The 13,646-nt window shown below is 40.4% G+C and overlaps 1 protein-coding gene across 2 annotated transcripts in view; it reads left to right on the top strand.

Annotated features, from left to right (window-relative positions):
- Window positions 1–13,646, top strand: part of NOTCH2 (notch receptor 2) — a 198,718-nt gene that overhangs the window by 27,049 nt on the left and 158,023 nt on the right. Inside the window, exon 1 of one of the 2 annotated variants that reach the window (XM_059137930.1) lies at window positions 2,176–2,558. The exons of the other annotated variant lie outside the window; for it this stretch is intronic. Within the exon in view, the coding sequence (XP_058993913.1) occupies window positions 2,486–2,558 (73 nt within the window). The 5' untranslated portion in view covers window positions 2,176–2,485. Of the gene's footprint in view, window positions 1–2,175; window positions 2,559–13,646 lie in introns of those variants that run through there. 2 annotated transcript variants of the gene reach the window in all.

The raw sequence follows: 13,646 nt of genomic DNA, 5'->3' as shown, positions 1-13,646 counted from the left end.
TCTATGTGTCAACAACTAAAAAGTAATGTTATTATCTTTCTCTGAACATATTTGCACAAGGGAAATTCCAAAGCTATTTTGACTAATTATGTTATTTTTGAAAAGAGTTTCTAGCATCCCAAGGTGACTACTTTCAATAATAGTACTTGCTTTTTTATTGTAAAGTGCTTATTCAAATCCAGTTTGGAACTTCATAAGCCTCTAATACCTCTTCTCATACTTGTGTAGTGTTGTTTTGTAGACACTGGGAATCAATAAAGCCATGATCTTTGCCCATAAGGACCTCCTAATTAGTTGAGAACACAGAAATACCAACAGTCTTGTGTAAAAAATAGGCATTTTAATAAGATAAAGAAACAGTACAGTGGAGAGACTGTCTGTGAGGGGGAGGAATTTGTTACAGTGTCAGCAAAGCCTTCTCAGGACTGAAGGATTAATAATGATTAGAAGTTCACTAAAAGAAGGAGGGAAAGGGGATGATAAGAGTCCTTCCAAACCAAGGGAACAGAAGGTACAAAGGCTGAAACAAGAAGATATGTTTGGGGGAATCTCAAGTCGTTCAATACTGTTATTGTGTAAAGTTCACAATGGGGGCAGAGAGGATGAGAGATAGGGCCCAATGAAGTAAAGGCCTGTATTTGCTGCTTTTAAAAGTTTGGACTTTATCCTGTAAGAGGCAGGAAGAGTTTCTGTGTGTAGGATTTTCCTTCCCAGTAGGATTTAAACTCTCACATCCAATTAGTCACATAGGTTTTCACCCCCCCCCCCCACTCACCCCTAGCTCCCAAGATTGTCTCATATCCATTTCTTCCTTTCCATTCTGACATTTACCTCATTAGTTCAGGCCTTCATCTCCTCATGCCTGGAGTGTTTCACAAACTCCTGACTGGTCCCTGGGCTCCAGTTCACCTTTTGCTCCTGACAATCAATTTTACACAGGATTATCAGAGCAACTTTCCTTTCCATCAAGTCTCACTCCTGTTCAAAAGCCTTCAGTGGTTTTCTATGATCTGAGAGATAACTACACCTCCCCCTTCTCAGTTGGTCCTTCAAGATCTTACCAATCTGGTCCCAATCCTCCTTCCCTCCTCGACTCCTATCACTGCAAATAGTGCCAGAACTCATCTGCTTATTCTCTTATCTGTACCTTTGCTTTTATGGTGGCTGTCCCCTGGAATGTTACAACCACACAACCCTTTTTGCTTGTTCTGTTTCCAGCTGTTTTCTTTTACAAATAGTAAGCCCACATATACCCATGCTTGATCCTATTCCCCACTCTCCTCCCTGGAAGTAACTACTATTCTGGTTATATTTTATTACTATATACTGCATGGTATGCATCCATAAAGAATATATAGTATTGTTTTGAAAAAATTTAAACATACATAAATGATACTCTTTACATCTCCTTTTGCATTGAGCTTTTCACTGTCATTTTATTCCTGAGTTATCCCTATTGAATATATGAATATAGTCTCATCTATTGCTGTATCTCATTTTATAAATATGCCATACATTATTCATGGGTGGGATTTAGGCTGTTTCCAATTGTTGGCTTTTACAGGGATTCAGGGTGTCATATATGTCAGTTGTTGGCTTTTATAAACAATGTTACAATGAATATCTTCAGCAAAACAGGATTCTCCTCAAGTGGCTTGTGCATCCTCCGACTGCAGTACGATCCCATTGTGCTGAGGACATTGATACGCAAAGTAAGGGATTTAAAGAAATACTTGCTGAATGAATGAATGAATGGTGTAGCACACAACTGGGGTTGATGGCCCTGTTCCTTGTCAATGGGCTTGGCGCCTGAGCCCCCATTTCCTTCTTTGACAGCGCTGGTCCTTCTCTAGCTGGCCCGGGAGTGTGTGTAAGTGTGGGGGCGTGGGGGGGACACTTATCTCACGGGAAGGGGTCTCTCGCTCCCGGCAAGTTCACGGTCTCTGCAACCCTAGCGTCTGAAGTTCAGGGTCCTATCACCCACCTCCTTCGACAGAGGCCCAGCCCAGCGAGGCAGTCCAGCGCCGACTGAGTTAAGGCGCGTCGAGATCAGACGCGGGCTGGCGAAGGCTTGGAGGGGCAGTCGGAGGACTCGTAGTAGATCCCTCCGCGCGCAGCTCGGGCCGGCGCTTCTTCCTGCGGGAAACCCCTGGGTGCAGAAGGCGGCGGGGCCCGGCCGTGGCGACAGGGGGGCGGGGTTTGCGGTGGGAGGAGGCGGCTGAGGCGGAAGGACACACGAGGCTGCTTCGCTGCACAGCCGAGAAAGTTTCAGCCAAACTTCGGGCGGCGGCTGAGGCGGCGGCCCGGGATTGGCAGACCCGGGGTGCGGGCAGTGGGGACACTTACGCCTGAGCTTCGGGGCACAGCTCGAGGCCGTGAGCCGCAGAACAGGAGGAGGAAAGAAGAGAGTGGGGGATCCTCTGTGGGGACCCCCTCCTCATGTGGATCTGCGCAGGCGGAGGCGGCGGAGGAGGCGACCGAGAAGATGCCCGCCCTGCGCCCCGCTCCGCTGTGGGCACTGCTGGCGCTCTGGCTGTGCCGCGCGGCCCCCGCGCGTGGTGAGTATGGGGCCGAGGTGTGCTGTCCCTGTCCCGGGGCCCGCGCACCGCCACCGCGGCCCGACCGGCCACCTGGGGCGATCATCCCCCCCCCCCCCCCTCCGTCCTCCACTCTGCGAGGAGGCCGGGCTCGAGTGAGGCCACTCGGTTCCCCAAAGTTTGGACACAGTCAGGGCCTCCTTCCCCGCACTCCCTGCCGCCTCCTACGCTCCGCGACCGGTGGCCCCACACACGCCTCCTCGGCTGAAGGGGGGGCGGGCCGCGAGCCTCAGAAACTCGCTTTCCCAGGCGCTTGAGTTCGGGGAGTTGGGCTGTTCTGCCCTTTGATTCCGCGTTTCCTGGGGTCGAGGGAGAGAGCCGAGTGCCGGCTGCGCGAGACGAACCCTCGCCGGCCGGGGACCGCAGATGGGCTGAGCAAAGGAATGCCAGATTCTGGCGTGGAGGGAGCGGGGGCAGGGCCTCCGAGCGCTCAACGGCTTGTACCTCCGCTGCCAGACTTAGCCCTGGCGGAGGGAGGCACGCAGTCCGGGTGGGTGGGTTTGGTTTGGATGGGGACAGGGTTTCGTGGTGCGCCAGAGTCCTGACACTCCGAATCCCTGCTCCCGATGAATCCGGTGTGTTTTGCTCGGGGACTTTGAAAGGTGGAGGCAGGAGCAGTAGGCAAACTGGTGTGGCTGCATGCTGAGCCACATGATTTAAAAATCTCGACTGCTGTTATTCTTTCCGAGGCGCTGAGCTTGGGCGCTGTTTCAGACTCTGTGTCCAGCCCCAGGAATGTGGTGTGACGATCACCAACTCCTCCAACCTGGCAGCGGCATTTGCTGCTCTTTTGGCATGGTTGGGGGTGGGGCAGGGGCGGGTGAGGAAAAGTGGATACGTTAATTCAAAGTGCTTCCTTGGAAAGCCTCTTTATGGTTGGATATGAGCAGCAGTCTTTCCGAACACGGTTGGACCGAGGAAAGGGAAATCGAATCACGTCTTATCCATCCCACCCATAGTCTTAGATTCCGATTTTCTTCAGACTGTTTGGTAGAAACAGCTTGGCTTTTGGAGCCCTTTGTAATCCTGGGTTCAAATCCAGCTCTGCCACCAACCAAATGGGAATGAAATTACCCAGCTAATAGGGTTAATTAAGAGAATGTATATTAAACCCATGGCATATAAGGTATTCAGAAAGTACTTTCAGGACAGGGCTGTGTTTTATTTTTAATGAACTCTGCTTCCAGTGGGTTGGTAGCTTATGCATGTTTGTTAAACTGAGATTTCTTCTTTTCCTAGCCTAATCCGAGGAAAGTTTTTACCTTTACCAAAAAAACCTGGTACATGAGCTATGTCTTTTTGCAAAGAAAAGGTTAAAAAGATGATGAGCTTCAGAAAAATTTGCTCTTTGTTCATTGTTAACAGACAGTTGGCATGCCAATCACAGATGTTTTAAAGAGAACACATTTTTTGTTTGTTTGTTTTAATCTTTTTATCAGAGTACTGAATTTTCATCACCAACCAGGTACTTCTTGGAAAGCTCTAATTCCATGCACCACTATGTCCCTAAGGATTTCAGAAGTGGACCAGGAGGCTGTGTGATGATGAACCAGAAATCATTGTTTCAGAAGCATTTAACGAAATAGGATGGCATTTTTGCCTTTCCTTTTTCTTTTGAGTAAAAGCTTGACTGTAAGTGTAGATTTATGATAAAAAGGACTATAAACAATGGGCTAGTCTGAGGATTACAATCCTTGGTTTCTACCATTAACTTGGTTTAGTAAATAACTTAATCTTCATGGTAGGTACTCTCCTCATTTATGAAAAGAACTGAAGAAATAATCTTAGAGAGTTGGAGGGAATAATAAATAAGACTGCAAAGCAATTTTTAAAATTAAGTGTTAAATGGTAAGATTGATGGCAGAAATTGGATTACTTTGACACATAAGGCTTCTCTCATTCTAGGACCTCAGTACATAGAATGATACCCTCTTTTATACTTTGGTACTGATGACATAGTGCTATTACAATACAGCAAGCTTTAAGGTGGACAAGTTGAATGTTAGTTACTTCAAAGGACTAGATATGGATATGTTGATTTTTAGACAAGTGTTCTTTAGATGCTAAACTACTGCAATAAAATATTTTAAAAACCTGTTTTTTGGTATAAATCTTAAATCTTTTCAGAGTCTAGTAGAGAAGGCTTCTTGAATCTTCTTGATCTGTTATCATTGTGTTTTTGTCAAGGTACCAATTTTAATACATTCTTCCCAATTTTTGAGTGTTCCTGTATTTGGGATTGTGGCCAGTTGTTAATTTAAGTATCATTGAGTTCCCAGGGCAAGAAGGAGTCAACCCATCTGTCTGATTGTCTAAACAGCTATCCAAAACCACCTCTTGCTCCTTGTTTTCTTTTGCTTTGTAATGGGAAGTGATTCCCTGGTTTTAAAGCCTGCTAGATAATTTCTCAGCTGAATTCTTCTCTTGCTTTTAAAAAAATAAATCACAAAGAGCAATTTTTTTTTTCATTCAGTTGAGGATGAAGTTTATCCTAACACTATTTTTCTTTTTTTTTTTTCTTTCTTTTGGTTCTTTCTATATTATTATTCTTCAGCAGGGACAGGGTGGGAGTGGTAGAGGGAGGAGGAAGGAGAGTGATTATCTCTTGTCTTTCTTTTCTTTTTCCTGATGTTTTGATTTTTAAAAATTATTTACCCACATCTCCTTGTCATCCCACTGTGCTATTCCCACTCTACTGTCTCTTCCATGGGCTTCCTGTGGTATAGAGGAGTAAACGTTTCGTTTACCTGAATTGTATTTGCTGACTTCAGGACCTTTAGAAAATGTTGAAATTCAGTGGGATATGCTTGGATGCTTCAGAGCAGTCTTACAATACATTTTAAAAATATCACACCCGCAGAAATTCTATTTTGCCCACAAAATTTGCATTGATCTAGTTCCCACTCTGATGCCATTCCTGGTGGTTCTTCTCCGTACCTCATCCCCTGTGATAGAAGGAGGCTCCATGTCCTGGCTGCATCAAAATCAGACTCAACACCCAGGGATTCTGATACAGCAGGTCTGAGAACCTGTGTTTTTCAAGGTTTACGGTAACTTCTTGGAATCTACTGATAGTTCATTATTCTGCCTTGAAGTGTATATAGTGTGTATATGGGGGGGTCTTTCCTTCTTAATTTTAATAATTTCCAGAATTAATCTAACCTTAGCTATACCAGTGTTTTAACCCTCTATCAAAGATTTTTAAAATTGCTAAATAAAATCTGTTGAGTATAATGCCATTTCTTCTTGTTCATCTGGACACAGTGGGTCTCCATTGTCTCTTTAGAAGGGCTTCATATATTTGAAAGATATATTATAAATCCTCTCCCAGATCCTTTTCTTTTCTGTTGTCCTTTTTTCTTCAAGATTCATTCATATATATAATTTTGGACTCCCTTTATTTATCCTTGAATGAAAATATAGTAAGAGATTTTACATTTTACTGATATTATGTTTCCATTTGTTAATTTAAGTGCTTGCTTTCTTGACATTTCTGTCTGGATGCCACAAGTTGAATGTTTCATTTCCCTCTTCTTTCCCTTTTTTGCAAATGACTTGAAACCAGAAGGTTTATTTTCTTCTACTCTGCTGTTTTTATTGGTTTACCATATGTATAATACTTTGGAAAGATCACTGGACTAGGAGCCAGAAGACCAGTATTCTCCTCCAGGTCTATATTTAATCTTTTTATTGTATTGTAATCTTGTGAGAGGGATTTTGGTCCTCCATTTGCTCACATATGTTGTCCATAGTCAACTGAGCCAGTTAGAGTTGAGACTAGAATCTCTCCTTTGGTCCTCAGTCCAGTGCTTCCTCCACTCTCCACACCACTTCTATCTTTTGTACAAATGAGCTCATGTACACGAAAACACTTAGAACATCCTCAAGTGCTTATTGTTAGTGTGTACTTCTTGAGGAAGAGAATTGTGTTTTTTCATTTGTGCATTTTTTCCCTAATGCCCTTTCCCTGTACCTGGCACAGTGCCTTGGCATCTAATAGACATTCAATAATTGTTCGTTCAATTGAACAATTACTTATAGTCATTTTCTTATTCTAGATTACTATGGTAATCCAAGACAGTTTTTTTTTTTTTTTATAGTATTTTCTTTTTTTTTTTTTTTTTTTTTTTTTTTTTTTTTAAAGATTTTATTTATTTATTTGACAGAGAGAGATTACAAGTAGGCAGAGAGAGAGAGGAGGAAGCAGGCTCCCTGCTGAGCAGAGAGCCCGATGCGGGACTCGATCCCAGGACCCTGAGATCATGACCTGAGCCGAAGGCAGCGGCCTAACCCACTGAGCCACCCAGGTGCCCTTTTTATAGTATTTTCAAGAGTCATTGCTTACCTTGCATTTGGGGAAAAACCAAATTTTTCCCTTCCCCAGATGTTTTATTTAAACTTGCCATTTTGAAATTAAATGTGTGTGTGTGTGTGTGTGTGTATGTGTGTGTGTGGTTTCTTCTCTTTTTTTTCTGATCACTTCTGCAAATCATAAAGGTCACTTTGACTTTGGAATTTAACCTCAAAGGCGCTGTCATCCACCCCCTGCCTCTCACTTGAGCTGTTTCTACTGTTTCCTGTATTACTATATCACTAGGTCAGCAATTTCTGTTATTTTGTTCAGAGTTGCCACACTTTATTGTAATTTGGTCATTTGGGGGATTATTGGAATGGTATTTTTAAAATTAGAGTTAACTAAGTTAATGTTTGTTTTGATGATTTTTTTGAGGTTTTAAAAAATTTTTATTATGAGCTTGATATCACAAACTAGTATTAGACTAAGAGGATATATACGTTTAGTAAAGTTTTTTTTTTCCCTACCAAGAAAGTTCCTTAAAAGCCACTACCACAAACAAAACTCCAAAGATGAGATGTGATAAGGAAAACCTTGAGAGAACCATATAGTGCCTGAGCTATCTCTGCAACAAGGTTTACTCCTTGAGGGGAGGTACTACATCATACATATCTCTTCTCTGGTTGATAAAACTTGTTTGGCATATGCCCAGCATGTAGAGTCATCCAAGTAACAGGTCGGCTTTGTTATATAGCACCTGTGACTCCTGCTCTGTCCTCCCCACATTTGGGACATTTTAGAGGAGAGGCCCATGGTGAGTGAGGGGTGTGTCTTTATGCTCCTTTCTCCTTTGAAAAGAAAAGATCAGTTGGAAAGATGACCCCACCTGTAGACTTTTATACTATCTCTTTATTAATTAATGGGTAGCTGAAATTTTCCTCTTTGTTGACTTATGTGTTGGCAGAAGCTTTAAAATCCATCTAGTCCTTCTATCCTTTCCATGCTGGATCTGCTCCTCTTACAACATCCTTGTCAAGAGGTGGCCTACCTCTTGTGGTAGCTTCCTGCCTTTGGAGGCAGCTTAGTTCATCTCTGGACAACTCTGATTTTTAGAAAGATTTTCTTGTATTCATTTGCAGTCTGTCTCCATATGACTTGTGCCCCTTGGCATCTTCTCAGGAATTGGCCCTATAGAGTCCTGAGTCCTGCGTGAGTAACAAGGATCCAAAGGAGTACTCTTCACTGAATTGATACCTACCTCTCCATAAAAAGAGTTAGACCTAGTGAGGGGCATGAAGATGATTCCATCTGGGGTGTTTTCCTGGAGATTCTGATTCAGTGGGTCTGAAATAATGTCTGGGAATTTGTATATTTAAGAAATAGCCAGTTAATTTATATATTAGGGAACTCTGGAATCATTGCAGAGTGAATGCAGAGAAACCAAGGATTTTTTTGGTTTATTTTTGTTTATTTGTTCTTTTATAGTACTAGAGATAGGTTGCTTTGCCTGGGTCTTGTAGTCATTTTCTACCCTTGAAAATGCTTGCTTCTTGCTAAATGCCTAGCTTGCTGGCGAAGTTGCTCTGGTATCCCCAGAAGGCCAGTAAAGTTGTTTTGTCTTAAAAAAAAAATCTACAAACTATTCAGAATCTTAGGGCTGCTGTGTATGTGTTGTATATGAATTTGGTGAAAGCCTTCTTATCCCTTCATCAGAATGTTACCAGAGATGCCAGAATACATAGGTGTTCATTGGGTTTTTTTGGTGTCCACTATGGAATTCTGTCCTACTCCTTGTGATGACACTGCCTTTGAAGATGTCTCCTTTTTCACCTGTGAACACATACCTGGTATCAGGGATTTCCCTCAAATGTGTTAGTGCAAAGAGATAAAGGCCACTCCTTTCATGCAGTCCTGCCTTCGGGCTGTCTGGGCTGCTGCTGCAAATGGAGTAAGGAGGGAGAATAAAGAGGAAATCAAGGGTCTCTGGAGCAGAACAGAGCATTCTGTAAGAAGGGGCCCAGGGGTGCTCCTCTGACAAAGACACTGTCCTTTATAGGATCTAGAAAGTGACTTCAGATCTGAAACGATCAACTCAGGGCCTGTGGGTGGACAAACTGCAGTTTTCATTTATAGTGGTAGGTTTGCTGTAGATCTGTGCTTTCGTTCTTTCCTTTTTGAGACAGATACTAGTTGTGTGGCAGAAAATGTGTTGTGACCTTAAAAAGAAGAGTAAAGCCAAGAAGAGGGGTTGATAAAAGCCGGAGCTTGGAGTGTGAGAAGTGAGATAATTATTGCATTTATTTATATGTGTAAATATGTAAGCTTCCATATAAGACTCTGGTAGGAGCTCTAGCTCTTGGCTCTGAGATTTATTATCTTTGTAGTTCTTCTGTCCCAGTGATGTGTCAGGGAGGATTGTGGTGTGTGTTATCCTTAATTTGTGTGTTTCTTCATGTGGTAGGGAGTACGGGGTATTCTGCTTTTGTAGATGTGTGGGAATCTTTTGACCAAGCAGAAGATAGGGCCCTGCCTCCAAGGAGCTGACATCATTGTGGAGATAAAGCAGATGAGCACACAAGCAGGAATATGAAATACAAGTCATTTAAGTCACTTATCTACAGTCTCAGAAAACAGTTTCCTGCATTTGGGGTGACTAAGAGCTGTAGGGTCTAGGGGAGTAAGCTGCAAGTTTACTAGGGAATAGTGACTCCTGGCGCACTCTTGCTAGGCTTGTCTGCTATTCGCCCCTTCCTCTTTTGTAACTTAGAAGTATCAAAACTTAACTTGAGGAACAGATAAAGGCCCCTTTGTCTGGTGGGGGTCTGAATGTAAATTTGGCATATGTTGTGGTATCTATTATGTCTGTCAGTAGGTTTGTGGCAAGAGAGAGGGCTGGTCTTAGTCCTGGATGCCAGGCCTGATCTAGAACAAGTTAAGGTGGAGATATCTTCTTTGGAAGATCTAGTTCTCAGTGGCAGTAGCTGAAGGAACTTCTTGTCATGGCCAGGCAATGACTGAGGTACAGTATGGACACACCCAGAGCTGCTGCCTCAGGTGGCATTGATTAATCATACTAACATCTCCCTTACCCACTGTGCTTGTCTTGGCAAAACCCTGTTCTACCAGCTCCTCAAAGTTTGTGTTTTACTAGATATGATTGAGCAGAGTCTTGGGGGGTCATTTTACTGTCCTTTGCCACTCCTGAACTGCGGGTCAGTTACATTGGTCCAACTCTGGTGTCCTTGGACTTTGGCCATTAAGTGAGGGGCCTTGGTCTTTTTTCCCATTGGACTGAAGCACCTTCCCCAGAGGCCTGCCTGAGGCAGTTTCTAGTCTTCAAGTCAGTTCCTTTCAGAATATTGGCACCTGGGCAGTGACTCTGATTCTTTGAATACGTCAGCCAAACTTCATGCCAAAATGGACTCAAAGCTTCACAAAGACAGGTTGGATCTATGGGTGTTGCAGAACCTGTTTCTGGATTAAGAGTAGCTCCCCCACCCTTATATATATTTAATCATATGAAGAAAGCATGTGTGTATTTTATGAAGTAAGGAAAACATGACGATAATATTTTGATTGGAGTTGGATATCGTCTCCTCCATAATATGTTGTCTTTTAACAAATAGCATTGCTTTAAAATACAATTTTGCTTGCTGAATATAATATTGTACAAGAAGATGTGTTTACATTCTGAAATACACTGCCTTGTTCAGAGACAGGTACATTTTTAAACTGTTTGCTTTTTTTTCATATCTTTTTACTCTCTGTCTTGTGAGGAGATTCTGGAAAGTTTTTAAGCCTTGAAGATTAAATAGTGTATTTTAACTGACCCTAGGAGGGACAGGTTGCTATGCTGGCATATTTATCCAACATTTAAATTAGATAATTGAATAGTGCTTACTCACTAATATCTTCTGTTGAGTCTCTGAATATGAATAGTCAGAAAACTAGACAGTGCTAATGTGTTAACTTCTCTAAATGGTAATTGTAGTGAGCTGCAAAGAAACTTGTTTAATTCTCTGCTTTCACATGCTTTCGTCCAGAAAGTGTTGAGACTTGTTGAAGTTTGAGGATGTGTATATTTTGATTATGATTTTTATTATGTTTTTGTTTGCCATGAACATGCCTTTATTTATTTGCTAGATCTTCTTTAATTGGAAATGTTAAGGACATTTACTTTATTACAACATTTGAAACACTTTCTAATCTTTATGAGGATTATTAGAGGAAGGATATATCTTGTGAATCATTCAAGTCCTTGGTCCTGTGTTACTATTTAAAGTAAGTGACAATGTTTCATGACTCCTGTGACATATACTTCCTAAGAGACTTAAGGAAAATGGTTGTACCTAAAAACAAACATTGTAATATTTTAAGGTAGGTTTACATAGTAATAATTATTCCTCATTTTTATACATAATTAACTTATATTTATATATTTTTTCTTTTCTCTGGCATCTTTACATGATTTTTTTTGGAGGAGGAGGTTACTTAAAAAGTAGTTAAGGATGTTGAAAAATCTAAAAGAGTGTGAGAAAAATAGTCACAATTATCCCACTCAGTATTTTGGTGTACATCTTTTTTTTTTTCCCCTACCTGTAGTTTTAAAATGTTTTGATTCATAATATATATACACACAATTTTCTGTGCTGCCTTTCTTTGATGGTTATAAATATTTATCATATTTTTAAGCATTTTTTCATAAATTGAATTTTATTGGCTAAGTACTATTCTTTTAAAAATATTCTTGTTTTCTGAGCTGAAGTCAAGTGTCGGATGCTTAACTGACTGGGCCACCCAGATGTCCCAATAATATTCTTATTAATTAATTGGGTTACTATGTTTTGACCATTCCTTGGTTTGGTTGCATATTTAGTTGGTTCCATTTTTTTCCTATATAAATGATACTCATCTTCATACAGAAATAGATTTGCAGAAGAAAAATTGCTATGCCAAAGAGAGTGATTTAAAAGAATTAGGAAACAGAATTTAAAAACAAACAGGAAAACATAGAAGAAAATTAAAATCTCTAATAATTCCATCACCTCCAGCCAAAACCCACAATTAATATATTGGTACATTGTAGACAGGTTTTTTTTTTTTCCCCCTCTGTCTATTATTGCAGTTGGGAGATTAGCATATGTATAGTTTTATCATCTGCTTCTGCGCTACTTAAAATACTGTGAATGTTTTCTTATATATATATATATTTTCTTTAATGATATTAAAGGCTGCATACTGTTCTATCTTAAGGATCAGATATATATATATATATATATGTTTATATATATATAATTTAAACTGAAATCAATTCTTAGTTTGTAATGTTTTTATAATTATAAATAATGCTATAATGAAATTCTTACGTATAAATCTTGGTAGGAATATTTATTTTGTTAACACTAAGTTCTCAGAAGTCAATTTATTGTATCAAAGAGTGTGGACCTTTTTGTGTCTTTGATATACACTGCCAAATTCCCTTCCATATAGTTGGACCAAGCTGTAGTTCATTAGCAGAATATGAAACTGCCAGTGTTGCCAGCTATGTTCAACACTGATTTTTGTTTTTAAAACTTAACCAATTTGATAAGTGGTAGATGCTTCCTCACCTTAATTTGCCTCCCTGATTACACAGTGATATTAAATGGTTTTTCATATGGTCAGTGGCCACTTATTTACTTATTTTGGTAATCTGTGTCTTTTACCCCTCGAGATACTTGTTTTTTTGTTACTGATTTATATATTAAGGCTATGAGTCCTTTGTCTTAAATGTGTTGAAACATTTCAGATTACTACTAATATATGTATTTTTTTCTTCCAAATGTTTATTTAAGTTCGAGTTAGTTAACATATAGTGTAATATTGGTTTCAGGAGTGGAATTTAGTGATTCATCACTTACATATATAACACCCAGTGCTCATCGTAACAAATGCCCTCCTTAATACCCATTGCTACCAATACTGATATTGAAAACTGTTTATTTTTTTATTTTATTTATATTTAATTTTTATTTTTATATTATTTTATTTATTTATTTATTATTTATATTTTATTTTTATTTTTTAATCCTTTGACTTATAATGAGCTTGGTCAGTTTTCTTTGTATTTGTTAACTGATATTTTCTTTAGCTAATTTAAGGTTCTTATCTGTATCATAAAACAACAGGCTGTCTGTTGTATATGCTCAGGAAATGCACATTTAACCTTTTATAAAAAAAATACTGGAGGAAAACAGTATTTTCTGGAGGTAAATATGTGATTTTTGGTGCGTTGAGGGTAATCTGCTTATGTCCTGTCTTCCTGGATAGCCAAGATTTTTGAAGTATGTAACATCCCTAAAAGGCAGGACTTGTGCTTTACTAAATCTGACAGTTTGACCTAATTGATAATTGTACTGTGGTCTAGCCAGTCAGTTTGGTCAGACAACAGGATGACTAAGATTCCCTCCCCTCTCTCCTCACCAAATTGATTAGTTGTGGGACAGAACTGACTGAATCAACCTGTTGTTTTGGCACCCCATGGACACCACCTGTTTCTTCAATTTCTCCCTCCAGCTTCCCACTGCCCTACTGCAGTGCTGTGTGCACGGTGGGTAGGAGATCAGTGTTGTTGCTGAAGAATGTTGCAATAAAGAAGAGTAGACTGCTTGTTTTTCAAGCTTGTATGTTCTTAAGGTACCCTGCTGCTTTTGACATTAAGAGCTCCAGCTGAACTGTTGTATGTGGAAGCCCTGCAGGTCTTAAGTGTTTGATTC

The sequence above is a fragment of the Mustela lutreola genome, chromosome 10, assembly GCF_030435805.1.
Source record: "Mustela lutreola isolate mMusLut2 chromosome 10, mMusLut2.pri, whole genome shotgun sequence".
Taxonomy (NCBI): domain Eukaryota; kingdom Metazoa; phylum Chordata; class Mammalia; order Carnivora; family Mustelidae; genus Mustela; species Mustela lutreola.
The sequence above is the reverse complement of the archived record's forward strand: the minus strand, read 5'-3'. Positions and strand labels throughout refer to the sequence as shown.